This window comes from Nyctereutes procyonoides, unplaced genomic scaffold (genome assembly GCF_905146905.1).
Source record: "Nyctereutes procyonoides isolate TBG_1078 unplaced genomic scaffold, NYPRO_anot_genome, whole genome shotgun sequence".
Lineage (NCBI taxonomy): Eukaryota > Metazoa > Chordata > Mammalia > Carnivora > Canidae > Nyctereutes > Nyctereutes procyonoides.
This window is the reverse complement of record NW_026575135.1, coordinates 26040623-26057655: the sequence shown is the minus strand read 5'-3', so window position 1 is coordinate 26057655 and position 17033 is coordinate 26040623. Positions and strand designations below refer to the sequence as shown.

Genomic DNA, 17033 nt, shown 5'->3' with positions numbered 1-17033 from the left:
TGTCATGTTAAAATGATTAGTGTCCAATTCAGCTCTGAGGCTCCTAAAAACTAAAATGAAAAAGTATAATCAATTAGAAAAAGCAAGATAAAGTCAGTATGACTTAGATTGGGAAATTATCTTCCTTGATTTTTCCTAAGCATAAAACGATTACATTATAAGGATTTTTTTATTTTATTTTGTTTTATTTTATTTTATTTATTTTATTTCATTTCATTTTATTATTTTATTTTATTTTATTCGAGAGAGAGAGTGATCAAGAGAGAGAGCACAACTGGAGGGAAGGAGCAGAGGGTGAGAGAAGCAGATTCCCTGCTGAACAGGGAGGCCAATGCAGTACGAGATGTCAGGACCCTAAGATCATGACCTAAGCCAAATGCAGAATTAACCAACTCTGACACCCAGACACTCTAATTATAAGGATCCTCATCCCCAGCTTTCCCTAACCTGACTCTAAATAGTTTCACACACATATCTACATTGTGAAAACATATCCTGTATCCTGGTAAGTACAGCAAACCAGAGCCTTTAGCAGGATAATATGGAGGGAGAGAGGAGAATATTCTGGATGTGAAACAAATGCACTTGAGAAATTTTTAATAAAATGAGTAATGAATGGTCAGCAGAACACACCAGAAGCTGCTAATGTCATGCCAGATAACAAAACCTGGGAACTCTAAAACCACCCACATGAAGACCTTTCTTACTTCATAACTGTTATGTATTAGTGTGTGTATTCTTAACTCTTTGTGCTAGCATATATTCAAAGTAGATAGTTTTAATCTTTCTTTTTCTTTCTTATTTCTTTCTCTCTTTCTTTCTTTCTTTCTCTCTTTCTTTCTTTCCTTCTTTCCTTCCTTCCTTTCTTCTTTCTTTCTTTCTCTTTCTTTCTTTCTTTCTTTCTTTCTTTCTTTCTTTCTTTCTTTCTTTCTTTCGATTTTACTTTATTCATGAGACACACACACACACACACACACACACAGAGAGAGAGAGAGAGAGAGAGAGGGAGGGAGAGGCAGAGACACAGGCAAAGGGAGAAGCAGGCTCCATGCAGGGAGCCCGATGTGGGACTTGATCCCGGGTCTCCAGGATCACGACCTGGACTGAAGGCGGCGCTAAACCGCTGAGCCACCGGCGCTGCCCTTTTTTTGGTTAATTAGATTTTGGTTTGATATAAGAAAAAAGTAACTTCATGTAATTGGGTAAATATTGTCCCACAGTTCAGCTAATGTTATTTTAGGTAAATTGAAAATAATAACATTAATAGGAATGTGATTTTAAATAATGGCAACAAGTCCCCTGAAACTATGTGAATAGTAATTTTTCATATTGGCAATGTAGATATTTAAATATTGTTCTTCTCAGGTAACGTTTTATATATCAACAGCATACTTTATTATCAATTTATAAAAGCCCGTTAATAAATATGAATAAAGATGCTTATTATTATATAACTGTGGTTGTGCAAAAGCATCCAACATTTATAAAGCAGTTAATTTTAATTTAGCCTATTTATTCCTTCTTTAATTTATAAATATACTTAACAAATGGAAACAGTTAAAATGACAAAAATCTTGTATATCTTCTGTCTGACAATCTGGACATTTCTGATCAATGATTTTCTTTATTAATGTCTGTGTTGGTTGAAGATAATAAAAACCCTCCTGCTATATAGAGGCTGATCTATGGTCCCCTGATGATGTTCCCATTTATAGTTTTTTTAAGCAGTTTTTATTATAAAATTATGTATAAAATTGAATTGAAAAATAAATGGAGACGACATAATTTCTATATGTTACAACACAAAATCTATCACGTGTTTACAGTAATTTGGAGTAAAATAATCAATATTTTATAAATATTGACATAGCATAAAGGATTAGGATGTGAAATTAGCCTCATGAGAATGAGATATAAAGTTAAGATCAAGCCTTACTAATAAATTTAAGGACAAGTATCTTACAGGCACAGACAAAACAGAGAGTAGCCTAGGACCGCTAGGACATCTCCTCCATACTGCCTTGCGTCTTTGGATGTGCTCTGGCTCATGAGATTTCTAAGTGACATATGTCATCATTGCTTATCAAAAGATTATTATTTTGATCTCCATTTTAGGGGGTCCCTGGGTGGCTCAGCAGTTTAGCACCTGCCTTCGGCCCAGAGCGTGATCTCGGAGTCCCGGGATTGAGTCCCGCATGGGGCTCCCTACACGGAGCCTAGCCTGCTTCTCCCTCTGCCTGTGTCTCTGCCTCTCTCTCTCTCTCTGTGTCTCTCATGAATAAGTAAAAGAAAACCTCCATTTTATCTTCAGACTGGTACACCTTGCTTGACATTTTACAGAATGTCATGTATCACAAATCTATAGATTCAGATTTGTTTACCTTCAGTAATCCAGAAAAATTAGGTGCATCCTGCTAAGGCATTCTATAGATGAGGATAGTTTGCCAGGAACCTGTTATTGCAAATTTTTAAGACATTTGACCATGTCTTTTTCCTTTATTCCTAGAGACTCTCCCAATAAAAGAAAAGAATGACTTGAAGGTCAGCTGCCAATTTTTTTCCTTTACAAATATCTATTACATATCAGACACTTACTGGATCATATTTTATTTTAGTTATTTACTGGATCATATTTTAGATTAATTCTCAAAACACCCCTATAAAATCGCCATTGCTTTAATTATCTTAATCATTTTTAAATGAGTAAATTAAGGTTTAGGGATTTTTAGAGATTCATTCAAGGAAAGAACGGGAATTGAAACACTGAACTCAGGTGCACATAATTGAGTAAATGTTCAAACATTTAAATATATCTTAGACAAAATTAAGTTCAGGCAAAATTTATGTCCTAGAGTAGTGAATAATGTTCAGCTCTTGACTCTGAACACCTGAAGTAGACATGGGAAGTGAAAAAAAAATAGAGAAACCAAGTAATATGCACAAGTTCATATCTTAGGTAATTATATTAATTATAGAATTATGGATAGTTTATGCTTAGCTTTTACTAATTAACTTTAGCTTTCTGAATCTTTAAAAAAAACAGTATTACTAAATGTATTGAAAATCACATCTTTAATTTTAATAAGAAGTGATATTTTTATCAAGATCCCTTAAAAGACATCTTTTCTAGTTAATATTTATTCTATTTTATCTTTATTACACTTATTTTTATAATTATTTTTCTCAAATAATTTTAATTTCAGTTAGGTATGTTAATCCCATATCCTGACAGTGGATAGTCACAAATGAATTCATTATGGAAGTGTTCTTAAATTCAGTGCTGAAACCTCTGTTCATTTATAAAAAATGATTATAATCATCTTTTTTTATTTTGAAAAATTAATAGGAATTCTGTGGGAAAAATAATCTTCTTATGACTTCTGCAAATAAACTCACAATATTTTCCCAAGGTCATGTGCATACATTATGCCTAATGTCAATGCACCAAACATTAAGAAATAATCCTGGTGCCATATGGAATGTTTGCACTCTGTGGGTGCAGAACAGCCTGAGAAGATATATTTTACTTATTTTTTTCTCTGAAGTTCTTTAAAATCATAAAGAAATATTTAACTACCAAAATTATGAAGAAAAATATAGTGCATTCTATAGTTTATGAAGAGTTGAATTTGGTTTGTTTGTATCCTGAAAATTCTATTTTATAATTTCATAGTAGACAGTATTATGGTTTATACCTATTCTCTTCTCTCTCAGAGACAATTTTCTATGCCATCGAGAAGGACAAAACATTTGGCCATATGAATTGCTTTACATATGAAAGATAAAGGAAAATGATGTGTCACCCCTGGGCATAACTTTCAAGAGCTCTTATTTTTTTCCCTTTACTTTCAGTCCCAGGTTGAAGATATGAAGCACAGCCATGTCCATATCTTAATAGATATATAGTTTGATTAAACTTTTGTTTTAAGTCACTGAGATTTTGAAGATTTTTTGAAATTATTATGCAAAACCTATGCTTCTTAGAATCACAGTCATGTTTATATAGTTCATCCACTCAAATTATCCCTCATAGGTCTAGCATTCTCATATTCCCCACTTAGGTCATTTATCCATGAATAATAACTTTGAGATGTGCCTAGTATTAGAGGCCATAACTGGAAACTTACATTGTTAAGACTGTTGGAACTCTGCTAATGATGATGGTGCCATAAGTCTCCAATGAACAGTAGAAATCTCTACCAAGTAATTTCTCACCCCCTCATATTCTAAGTGTTAGTCACTAACTGATCATTTTTATATTTGCTACCCAAACCTGATTCTCACATCCCTGATAATTTATCTCTTCTATATTTGGAAATCTACCAAGTGAAAAGTAGTAAAATACTGTAAATACACACACACACACACACACACATATTACTTTATTGAATCCTCACACAATCCTATGAAGTAGGTATACTGCATCTATTAAACATATGTTAGACATCAGGACACTGCCTGCTAGCATACCTTTTATCCTCAATCATAATATTTTATATTCCTCTGTCATAATATCCATCACAATTATACTAAGTCATTTACATCTTATGGGTTATTTTTCCTGCCAGCATATGAACTTCAATTAGACAGATCTTGACAATACTAAGTGTTCAATTACTATTTGTTTCATGCATCAGTGGATTGTGAATGCAATTAATTAACCATATACATTGAGGTTTTTACATGGTATGCAACAGGTCTGAAACTAGGTCTCTCTGAATCAATCATCTTTGCATGTTGTTCTGCTTTTGAGGCCATCTTCTCTTGAGGATTATATATTGACATAAGAAACATGGTTTCATATTTTTGCTGTGTAATGCCCATCACAGTCGGAATCTCACAGAGACTGTACATATTGGATGACTCAGAACAAGCTCTCTCAGCATCTTCTCACACTTCCATTCTTTTAAACGAATATGCTCTTTTCTAGGTTTCATGCTGGAAAAATTTTATAAATATATTCATTTCATGAGTCAGTAACCTAAGGTGGCATAAAGACCATAAATAATGATACACTTCTTGATAGAAAAATACTTTTATCAATCGGAGAAGGACAAACATTATATGTTCTCATTCATTTGGGGAATATAAATAATAGTGAAAGGGAATATAAGGGAAGGGAGAAGAAATGTGTGGGTAATATCAGAAAGGGAGACAGAACAAAAAGACTCCTAACTCTGGGAAACGAACTAGGGGTGGTGGAAGGGGAGGAGGGCGGGGGGTGGGGGTGACTGGGTGATGGGCACTGAGGGGGGCACTTGACGGGATAAGCACTGGGTGTTATTCTGTATGTTGGCAAATTGAACACCAATAAAAATAAATTTATTATAAAAAAATACTTTTAATCCAAATAAATGAATTTTGAAGGAAAATATCAGACACACACGGACTACCTGGTTTGTGAAAGTAATAATAGTCAATTATCCTGAAAGCATACTACAAGGAAAAGTACATACCTTATTTTGTTTCATTTGTATAATGTCCCTTCCCTTAGCATGTCTAATATGAGAAAAGATGACAACCCTAAAGGATTGAACTCAGAGTACCAATATTTTGTGTGAAACCTCTGATTTTTAAACCCTGTCTCTAACCTTCTTTTTATGATCCCAATTTACAGGTTTTTACAAGAATAAATAGCACTTATTTTGTCATTTTTACTTGTAAATTATGACCTAGAATTTCAGGGTTTCTTTAATGCCTATAGTTACATCATAGTAAAAGCTTCACATGAGTTCTAACCATATTTAACTTCATTCCAAATGTCACTCACAAATGTATAATACATGTTGATATAGAGAAATATAACATACATCACCGTACTACATTAGAGATTTATTTTTACTTATAGGAATATTAACGGGATAATATAAAGGCAATCAGATTCTGCAATCCGTTACCGGGATATATTTTCCTAAAGCCATCAATGAACATATACAATTAATTTAGAGGCATGTCAAGTGTGGCAGTGTCAGAATATAAGCTTTGTTAGATGGACATTTCATTAATTTGTTCTTTGCAGTATCTCCAATGAAGAACATATAGCATATATGTAATAAATATTTCTTGAAAGAATGATCAAAGTAACTGTTTAAAAAAGTTATGATTGTTGACATTAAATAGGTTGCCCTATACAAATGAGGGAGAAAAAGTCTTCAGAACACTGAGATGAACAAATACTAAAAAATAAAGGTGAAAAGATGTTTTTGAAATTCATAAATATCAAACTCTATTGTAAATTTGGAATTTGAAGTGGAGTCAGAAATATGATGCTGAAGGGAACATCTAAATACCCCTTTTTAAATGAATATGGGGTGTGGGGTCTGCAGGGAAGAACCAGAGTGAGGGGCTATCCTGTAGAGTCAGGAATGGAAAAAGTCAGGAGGAAAACAGAAACGGGGGGTGGGGCGGATAGAAGGAAAATAGAGAATAGTGCAAAGTGCAGGAGAGAATGTGGAAATTCTAAAGATTTAAAGGCAGAATCAGAAACGGGTTGAAGTCAGGACAAGACTTCAGAGGAGAAACAAAACTGGTGTAGGTATTAAACCATTCTAGGAAAAACCAAGGGATGCTTATTAGTACAAAGGGCACAACAGATTTCCTAACTTGTCCCTACTTGCTGGGAAGCCATGGAGAGTCAGATCATGAATGATCTTGTGGCCAAGCTAGGGAGTTTGAACTTTATTTGGAAGACTATGGGGAGCTCTTGAAGGATTTTTAGCTGGGAAGAGACATGATTAGTTTTGTGTTCTATAAAGGTCACTCTGGCAGCTGTGCAGAGCGTGTAATTGAGAATAGTAATAAAATTGGAACACAGAATTTAGACCTTCCTGGAGTAATTAAATTAAACCTTCTTTAATGAACAAGAACACTATTACCCAACATTCAGATCAATATATAAAACTTAATCAATAAAGAGCACAAGAATTTCTGTTAGAGAAATCAAATCAACAGGCCTGTTAATGTAAGCAATTTCATTGTGCATTTAAAACCAGCAAAGCATATAATAAACTTGTTTTATCTTTGTCTTACTCCAGCTCTGATTTACAAGTTCCTTCAGATTAGGTACAATATTAATATTAAGAATGGTGATTTAAGTACTTGAAGGAATTTGTTTCACAGGTGTCCAAGTTCCCTTGTAGTACACATGAATCCTCAACTTGCTTAAATAGTTAAGGACTTCATGTGGCAAGGACTCCAAAATCTCCATGGATAGACCACTGCTTCTTGAATCTTACCAAGTCCTTTCTTTGCTTTTGTCTTTTTTTTAAAGATTTTTATTTACTTATTTGAGAGAGAGAGAGAGAGAATGAGAGCATGGGGGGGGGGAGTTGCAGAGGGAGAAGCAGACTGCCCGCTGAGCAGCAGCCAGATACGCAGGGCTTAATCCCAGGACCCTGGGATCATGACCTGAGCCCAAGGCAGAAGCTTAACTGACCGAGCCACCCAGGTACCCCAATCAGTCCTTTCTTCCATTAACAAAAAATGTTGTTCTCCCCATATACTACTTTTTTCAGTATATGGGTTCACAAAAATGCTGCTTTAGAAATGAATCTTCTGTTGACTTCTTGAAATAAGATGAAACAATTATTTTTTTCAAATAATTTCTATTATTAAATAGCCTTTCAGTGAGCTATAAACTTAAATGTTTTAGCAATGATATTCAGTCACAATAAATAATGTTAACAGAGGGAATGACTAAACTCGGTGCCAAAAATGTTTATTTCTGTTTTCTATGGTTGACAAATAGTCAAATTTTCTTAAGTTAAAATTTGCAGTAGAAAAGTAAGGTTCACGCTGATCTCAAGAAATCTTAACTAGAAGCTTACTATTGTCACCTTTCCTTCAAACATTTAAGGAAATGTGATATGGTCACATGCCTCACTTGGCAAGAAACTGGGGTGATAAAGTATCCTTGGGATTACTTACATAAAAACATAGGAATATAGATCTTACTGCTCAATATTAATATTTTTCTGTTTTTTTTATTTATGTTTCTAAATAAAACAATACAAGAATTCACCCTCATTCAAGAAAATTACTCATTTTTTTTACTTAAATAATCTACATACAAAATAAATCTAGGTTGAAAGCACTTGAGATGAACTGGCCTCACAAGATAAACTGAAATATTATATCCAGATGCTATAATTTTACCTCATTTTTATTGGCCGTTGAACCATTAGTAACCTTGTGTGCTGTGGAGATAAGAATGTACCTCATGTTCAAAGCTAAGAATTAGAATTACAACAAAATCTTTTCTGTAGAATCGATATCTGGATTTGTTAAGGGTGCTGTTAAAGATGCAGTGAGTCCTTGGCTGGATGTGGTGTGAAATAAGGCTACAGCTTGCTAATTCGTATTGCCTCTGGCAGGAAAAGCAATAATTGTCCACTTTGAAAAATTTCCTTAAAAGTTCACATTTATGAAACTCAATGCACTTTCCAATAGAAATCTGGAGTAAATTGAAACTATCTTATTTTAGAATCCAATTTGAGTAGTTTTGCTTCCTTTCTCCAAAAAGAGCTTTCAATATATTATTCCATTCAGTGATAAAAGTGATGGTAAGGTAATAAAACAATTGAAAGTTAATGAAAAGCTATGCACAACTTCTCTAATGCAACAGAACATTTTCTGTTACTAACAGTGTTTTTGTAATTTCACAAGACTGAATAAAGAATTTAATAAACACTTAAATATAAATATGTACCATTTTAGACTTTCAATTAAATTGAATTGTATTAATAATATTGTAATAAAATACTCATCCATTTTACTCCTGGATACAGAATTCCAAATAAGTATACGCTACTTGAGAACACTTTTTCAAACTGAAAATTTTAAATTGTGAACTCTGTGAAATAATTTGAATGATCTAAGTAGAAAAGAAACAAATGTAATATCAAATTTCAGTATCTTGATATTGCCTCATGAGAGCACCTGGGTGGCTCAGTCGGTTAAGCATCTGCCTTGGGCTCAGGTCATGATTCCAGGGTTCTGGGATGGAGGCCTCCCTCCAACACCTCCCCACCACCACCACCATGCAAGGCTTGCTGAGAGTCTGCTTCTCCCTCTCCCTCTCCTCCTACCCCTTGCTCACGTTCTCCCTCTCTCTCTCTCTCTAAGATAAGATTTATAAGATTATAAGATATAATTTATCTTAAGATAAGTAAATGAAATCTTAAAATATAAAAGAAAGGAAAAGGTATTGCCTCATGGTATATTAAGAGAAAGGCTCTACAAAGACTCATTCCACTTTCCCAGATCCTGTCATTATTATAAAACAAACAAACAAAAAACCCAAAACAAAAATAACAACAACAAGACCATAATGGGGACTTTCTTAATTTTAGAAGATAACTACTTAGTATTAAGTAATAATTCACAATACAACAAGAATGCATAATAATGGAAATATGATACTCTTATTTCTCTTGACCTCCCACAGTGATCTTGCACTACAGAAAGTCAATGTCTTCCACAATTTTTCAGATATAGACAGATTGAGATCAGAAATTTTGTCTCTAAATGGTGGGCAATATGGAGAGCCTAGCCCTCTTAATTGGTTGTGCTAAATATGAGTAGTTTTTACAGATTCATCATTCCTGCTTAAAGGGCACTACCATGTACAGGTCCTGCCAGCTACCTGTAGAATGGATCAGACAAAAATGATACTATTATTTCTACAATGTTCCTATTTCTGCTCAGAGATAATGATAATTTCCCTCTGGAGATTTATCGTTTTCCTATCCATCTTTTACTGTTTACTTTTGCACAATTTCCTCATCCTTAAACACACACACACACACACACACACACACACACACACACAAAGGCTCAGATGGCATATAATGGGGGATGCAGTGCATTGCTAGAATTTCCTCTTCAGTATTGAAATGCCAATATGTTACAAATGTTGCTTCTAATTATTTTGAAACTTTCCATGTGGAAGTCTCCTCTCAAAGGACACCTCCCCACACCGCGCCCAGAGCAGTCTATATCAAATGAGTAGCCATAATGTGATAAACACCTTACCTCAAAGGCAGATTATGAACAGGATCAGGTGAGATCTTTGTAAAACTGCATCCAGAGTTCAGTGCCTACCTTTGCCCAACAATGATTTCTTCCTTCACTTCCTCACAAGTCTTGAACCCTGAGGCACTCCCCAGTTTACCTCTTTTCCTACCAGGCCACTGAGATCTACAACAAGTAGGGTCAGACATGGTTTAGGGAAGCCAACTCTAAAATGGAATTTGGGAGTTAGATCACTTATTGGCTGGATAATAATGAGGAGCACATTATGAGTGAAAGGTGGAGCCCTAAAAACTTCTGGCATCCTGTAACAATGTATTTTCAAAAAAAAATTAACAATAGTAGACTGAAAGGATTCCACTGCAAAGAATGCAATAATGGGCTTTATAAGGGCAAAATTAAAGTAGTAATTCAAAATATAGTGAAAGTTAGCTGGGTAGAATTAATGCATCAAAGACTGGCAAAGAAAACCTGAAAGTGATTAATTGCCATCTGAGGGTGAAGTGTGAAAACCAGGAGACTTCTTTGGTACCATGTAAAGAGACAGTTATCTTCCTCTAGAAGGAAGATTGAAACATCTAAAGATTGAAGTAGCAGATTTCCACAAAAAGTTGAATCCTAAACTTTGTCAAGGTTAAGTTAGAACTCAAGTGGGTTTATCCACTTTCCCAATCTCTGTCTTTTGATTAGTACATTTAAACCATTTGCATTTAAGGTAATTATTATTAATATGCTAGTGCTTAAGTCTACCCATTTTCAAAATTTTTCTTCTGTTTCCTTTGGTTGTCTTTCTCCTATCTCTCTCTCTCTCTTTTCCTTCCTGTGGTTACTTGAACTTCTTCCTCCCCCATCTGTTTGAGCTTGATTTAATAATGAAATATTTTGACATATTTTTCTGTGACATTTTGTATAGCTTCTCTGGGTATTTCAGGGCATGACTTATTGCACTCTACTGATGTCTACAGTTTATACTTCAAGTGAAGTGTGGAAATGAGGTCCATTTAACTTCCTCACTTTAAAACAATATCATTTTGAGTATCAGATGATGTTTTTATTATAGAATATAATTTATAAAATGCATGAGGAAAAATAATAGACTACCATATATAAATATCTCTGTTCTTTCCATTGTTTATTCTTCTGTCCTGATACTACAATTGCTCTCTTTTATAATTTCATTTTTGTTTAAAAACTCTCCATAGCCAGTCCTTAAAGATAGTTCTAGTGACAGATTCTTTTTATTTTCCTTGCCTGAGAATGTCTTTATTTCTTCTTCATTTTTGAATAATAGTTTTAGTGGATATACAAGTCAGAGTTGACAGTTTCTTTTCTTTTCTTTTCTTTTTTCTTTTTTTTTTTTTTTTTTTTTTTGCAGAGCTTGAAAAACACTGTGTAACTTCCCTCTGGCCTCTTTGGTTTTGGATGACAAATACAAAGTCATTTGAATCTGTGTCTCCTACAGGCAATATATTGTTTCTCCTTAGCTACTTTCAGGATTTTGTCTTTATTTTTCAGAAGTTCAATTACAATGTGTCTTGTCATGGATTTCTATGGGTTTTCCCTGCTAAGGGTTCACTCAGCTTCTTAAATCTTTAGATTTCTGTCCTTTGCCAAATTTGGGAAGTTTTCAGCCATTATTTCTTTGAACACTCTTTCAGTTTCATTCTTTCTCCTCTCCTCTGGGACTCATGATATGAATGTTGGATCTTTTGTTGATACACAGGTCCCTGAAGCCCTATCTTTTTTTTTTCTTCTTTCTTTCTTTTTTTTTTTCCTCATTTTACTTTATCTTTTATTTGTTTTTCAGATTGGGTATCTTTTAGTGATCTATCCTCCAATTCACTATTTTGTCTTTTGTCATCTTCACTTTCCTATAGACCTTGTCCAGTAAGATTTTTTTTAATAACTATGTTATTGTATTTTTTTTGTTCCATAAGTTTCATTTGTGGCTTTTCTTTTGTAGCTTTTCTATAATGCTAAGAGGTTCTTTTCTTTTTTTTTTCACCTTTTTCAAGACAATTTTCAATTGATTGTTGAAAAAATTCTACTCAGGCTTCTTTAAAATCCTAGTCAGATAATTTCATCTCAGTGTTTGCATCAACTGATCATCTTGTCTCACAAGTTGCTATTTTCTTGGTTCTTGACATGATGGGTGATTTTTTTTTAATTTTTACTGGACATATTTTCTAAGATGTTGGGAGACTCTGGGTCCCATTTAAATCTTTTATTTTAAGAGGATGTCACCCTACTTAAGTTTAGCAAGCAGGTCCTAACCTACATTTGTATGCTATGGTTCTAATGACATTTTAATTTTCAGAGCCTTTGCAGTGTTATTTTCTCTTTGGTATCTGATACTACTGGTGTTTTCACTGATGTCTGCAGGTGCTGCCCACAGGGGTCAAAGCGGCTTCCATAGGCTGAGTAATTATATGCCCCTTGATGGTAAAGGGTAATCTCAGGCCTTGGGGCCTAAGAGACTTCCGGGGCTTGGGTGCCTATTTTTGAGGTTCCATCTTGCTGATACCTCCCACCCATCGAACTCTTTCTGGATGTGCGAGGGAAGTCCCAGGCTCACAGGAACTAAGATGCTTTCTGGGCCAAGCCAAGTTCTGTGGCTGAGTACCTCTTGCCTGTTGCATCCACCTATGCCTGTCTCTCAGCACAAAAGGGAATCCTCAGGCCTGGTGAGGAAAGGAGTGCTCCTTCGGCCATTTCTTTTCATGAGCTCTATTGATCCTCTTTTCAGGTGGTCTCAGCTCACCGAAGTCAGAGGGATTCCTATTCCATCTAGTGAAGGGATGAGTCTATCTGAGCTGCCTTTTGTTCTTATGTCAGGGATCAGATAGGAATGGGAAGGAGCAGGGAGAAACCATTCTGCACCACCCTAATCAGACTGAGAGGACTCCACTAACGTTCAATGAAAGAGAATATCATTTTTTGGAACAAAGAAAGGTTTTCCTTGCCTTGAAAAAGATAATCTTATTCATTACCCTGAAAACACTAAATATGGGAGACTCCTATGTAAAATAAAAGATAGCTTTCAGTTTTATGCAGTAGTTTATGCCATATAAAAATGCTTTACAAAATTTTTCTACATGTCATCCTCAGAGAAGCCCAGAGAGGTGGCCGAATATTGGAGTCAAAGTTGTTGTCACCGAAAGAAATGCAAACACACTTTTATTCAAAGTTAAACCAATATTTAAAATTCTTTCTGATGCAATTTTTCTGAAATCCAAGCCTTCAGATGTTCCCAGGTCTATCTCTGGAGATCAGCCAAAGATATGATTAGCTATTGTCAATGTCTAATAATAGTGGTCCATCTGTCTTCTCTCAATCCAGTGACAAGGAAAAACTAACCTGCAACTGAATAAACAGCACTAGAACTGTGCCCGTGGAGATTAAGAGTTCCTGATAATGTGAAAGAAAACAAACAAACAGAAAACCACCTTGGCCATAACTAAACCCAAGAAATAAGGGCTATGTGAGCCAGATGACAGAAGATAGAGGATTAAAGGACATCTATGTCTGTGTCAAAAAGAGATATTGCTGTGCCAAAGCTACAGTTTTGCTGAAAAGTTTTGTTATTTGCATATTGTGCTTATTAATGCTTCAAAGCAAAAAGCCCAGTTGCTAATCCTAAACTAAGATGAGACCAGTATAGTATTTGAAAATGGTACAGAAAATTTAGAGTGTAAACAGGGCTTAGATCTTGAAACATGCTATTTAGCTTCTGCATGCAGCCACTCCTGCCACCAGCTGGCATGCAGCAGTCTTTTTAAAGCCCAAACAAGTTAGAGAATCAAATTGAACCAGACTTTATTGAATCATCACCTACATAGGACTATGAAATACAGAGACAGGTGAGGTTTCTTGAACACTCTCTTTAGGCAACCTTGGAAGATAAGAGAGTAAAGAAGAAGGATATATTCCACCTGGAAACCTAGGGAGTAACATAAATATCCATCTGCCTGGGATAGCTTATAGAACACCTCTGCCGATGGAATGGTCAAGGTAACCTTGGACTTTTTTCCAGTTCAGTAGTCTCTGGCTCTTTAGCAAAACAGAAGATGAGGCAGTGTTCAAACTTAAGAATGCTGAGGCAACCATTCTATGAGGCTTACCCTGAAATCTCTCTGGAGAAACACCACCTGTTCATGCCTGACTGGCACTGGAAGCTTGTAATATCTCTGCCTTCCTTGTTTATCACATGCATTTGATGTTTTCCTCAAAGTCATGGCAGGATGCAGTCTGTACTAAGGTGATAGATGTACAATTACCTTATAACAATTAGTCTGGATTACTGTTTTGAAATAGTCCGTGATGAATATGCTGACATTCATGTTGGACTTGCAATATTTCTTGATATTCCTATAATGAGAACTGACTCCCCTGGAGCCAATATTTCTATAATTTTCCCAAGTTTCTCTAGTTCCCTAAGGGATATGAGCCATAAGGCTTAGAAGCCAGTGCACTGGTGCTGTAGCCTACTGGCCAGAAGCCTGAGATTGTGCACATTGCCAGCTAGCTTACATGGGGCCAGCTGGCAGGCTAGGATGTGGGGACAGATGCATCTTATAAATGGACATCTGTGGAAAGGCTGCACTCCAGGCTTTCCAGGCTGGCATGGGATCAAAGCGACCATTCTTCTTCCTTGATGATGGGAAGTACAACCTAACAAAAGATGTGATATCCAGTTGGCAGAGGAAAGGTACTGAGATATTAAATGGATCAAAATTGCAATCTCTCAACCCCATAACTTTCACAGGAAAAAAAAATCCTACTAGAATAGTGATTTTTTTTTGCCTTTCTTTCATCTATAGACTCAAAGTAATAATGAACTGCAGAAAAAAAAATTGTTTTATGTAGTTTCCCAAAGAACAAATGTTATATATAAGTATTTACATACATTGTATATGTTGGTACAGGTACATGTGTTTGGGTATATAAATGAATATATGCATGGATATATATAATATTGAATACACAAACATGTATGTACATACCTACATATATACTTATACATTTATGTATGTGTGCATGTGTAGAGAAAGAGTATATGTTCTCAAAATTTCAGAGAAAAACCCAGTTTATTTAAGTTCTTAAGTTTTCACCATGTCTGAGCAATAACCAGTGAATGATTATGTGGGACAGAACTCAAAATTCTTTTATGAGAGACTAATTATGCTCCTATGAGAGATTAGTCTTAGTAAAGCAAAGTGTCAAGAAGACAACTAGGCCCCATATAAAAGGCCAGGCCTACTCCAGTGTTTCCACAGACACAGATTCCATCAGCATGCTTAGGTGTACACACACACACACAGAGCATCCTATAATAAGTTATGAAATGTGATGGGTTAAACAAAGACATTCTGATTCCCTTTCTACAACATTTCTTAAAGGTTTTTATACGTGTGTGTGTGTGTGTGTGATAAATGTCCAGGATGAAGCTATTAGTATGCCACATTCCCCCTAATTTTCTGATCAAGAATATATCATAGAACAACTTTTAGCAAATGCTGAAGTAATAAATGAAGGATGGAGTAAGTCTGATTTATGGCATGAAGTTTAAGAATGAAACACGTCTCTTGACTCAGTCTTGTAAGAACTTCTGTCTTAGTACAAATCACATGAAGAAGAAGCCATGAGGGAAGAAAAACAGAAAATAATGAATTGTTCGTAGAGCTATGTGACATTGCAGCATGAAGAATGTCACTAACATTAGTTGGATCCATATTGTTGAGTTTTTAGTGGCTTCCTTGTGGAATGCAGCTCCACTTCAGGACAATGAAGGGTCCAGAGCACATGCTCTCCTCAGTACCTAGGAAACTGCAGCACAGCAGTGAATTGCCTAATGAAAGAAGCTGCCATCATACAACAGCATTAGTGTCTCTGCCAACCAAATGCTTGGATGCCCAAGACCATATAGGTGGGCCCAGATACAGTGACTCCTGGCACACCTCTTGGTCCTCAGCAGGAGGTCTGGTGCATTAAAGAGAGAAGCAGCAATGGTAGTAAGCAGTTGTGATGGTGCCTAGTAAAACACAGTGCCTAGTGATAAATACCAGTTCTCTGCAAAGTAGTGGGAAGTCTTCCCTGGAAGCAGCAAAATGGTGACGCTTCCTGATTGACGTCAGTGATAGTGGTGGATGTAATGCTCTCGAGCTGCAGAGCTGATGACTGTAGGAGGGGGTGCTGCCTGTCAAAACCAGCAGCCTTCAGGAGCAGCGGCAATGGTCCACAGCAGATGCTGCAAGCATAGTCCGGAACTGGTGCCCAGCAAAGTGGGTCTTGTCCAAGCATCTGCAGAGTTTAATTTGTTGTGGGATATAAATTGCCTCCTGTTTGTGCTCTGAACTACTTTGGGCTCTCTGTCAGTGGAATGGAGTCTAACTCAATAGAAAGGATTGTAATTTTATATGTCAAACTCTAAAGAACTGTTTTTTTTTCCTCCAGTGAAATTTTATTTCCTACAATGTAATATCAATAATATGACTTAAGATAGAAATTCTGAGTATAATAAAAAAGTTATAAAATATATCTGGCACATTGATATAGGCAATGGATAAGTACAGAAGTCTGAGCAACCAACAAATCAATGTTGGTACAGCTGATAGGGATATAATTCTGCCTGAAAGATGTCCATCTATTATGCATATAAAGAGGGATATTCCTTTAGAGAAGTAATATTTGCCAATAACACAGTGTATGTAAGTTGTTTTTTTATTTAAAAATTGTACAGATTTTCAAGAGTTTCACTGTTTGGTTGCACTAGAATATGTCTGAGATAGGAAAGTAGGTATGTGTTCATGCACTCAAAAAATATTTCAAACATTAATTTAGAGCTTACTATATCTGAAGCTATCTGCTTTTCCCTGAGGAGAAAAACAATGGTACAGAGTCCATGCAAGGCAGAACCTCAAAGATTAGCAGTGCTGTCAAACTGGAGAGAGGGAAGGACACATAAAGAAGTCACAGTGATGTGTGTTGATAGGTTCCATAGTAGA

At 35.6% G+C, this 17033-nt stretch overlaps 1 protein-coding gene across 1 annotated transcript in view; it reads right to left on the bottom strand.

Moving 5' to 3' along the window:
* LOC129494575 (chorion-specific transcription factor GCMa-like) overlaps positions 1-16329 on the bottom strand; it is a 200919-nt gene extending 184590 nt beyond the window's left edge. The window contains 1 exon segment of the mRNA XM_055301501.1: positions 16092-16329. Within this exon segment, the coding sequence (XP_055157476.1) occupies positions 16092-16329 (238 nt within the window).
* Positions 16330-17033: the final 704 nt, after the last annotated feature.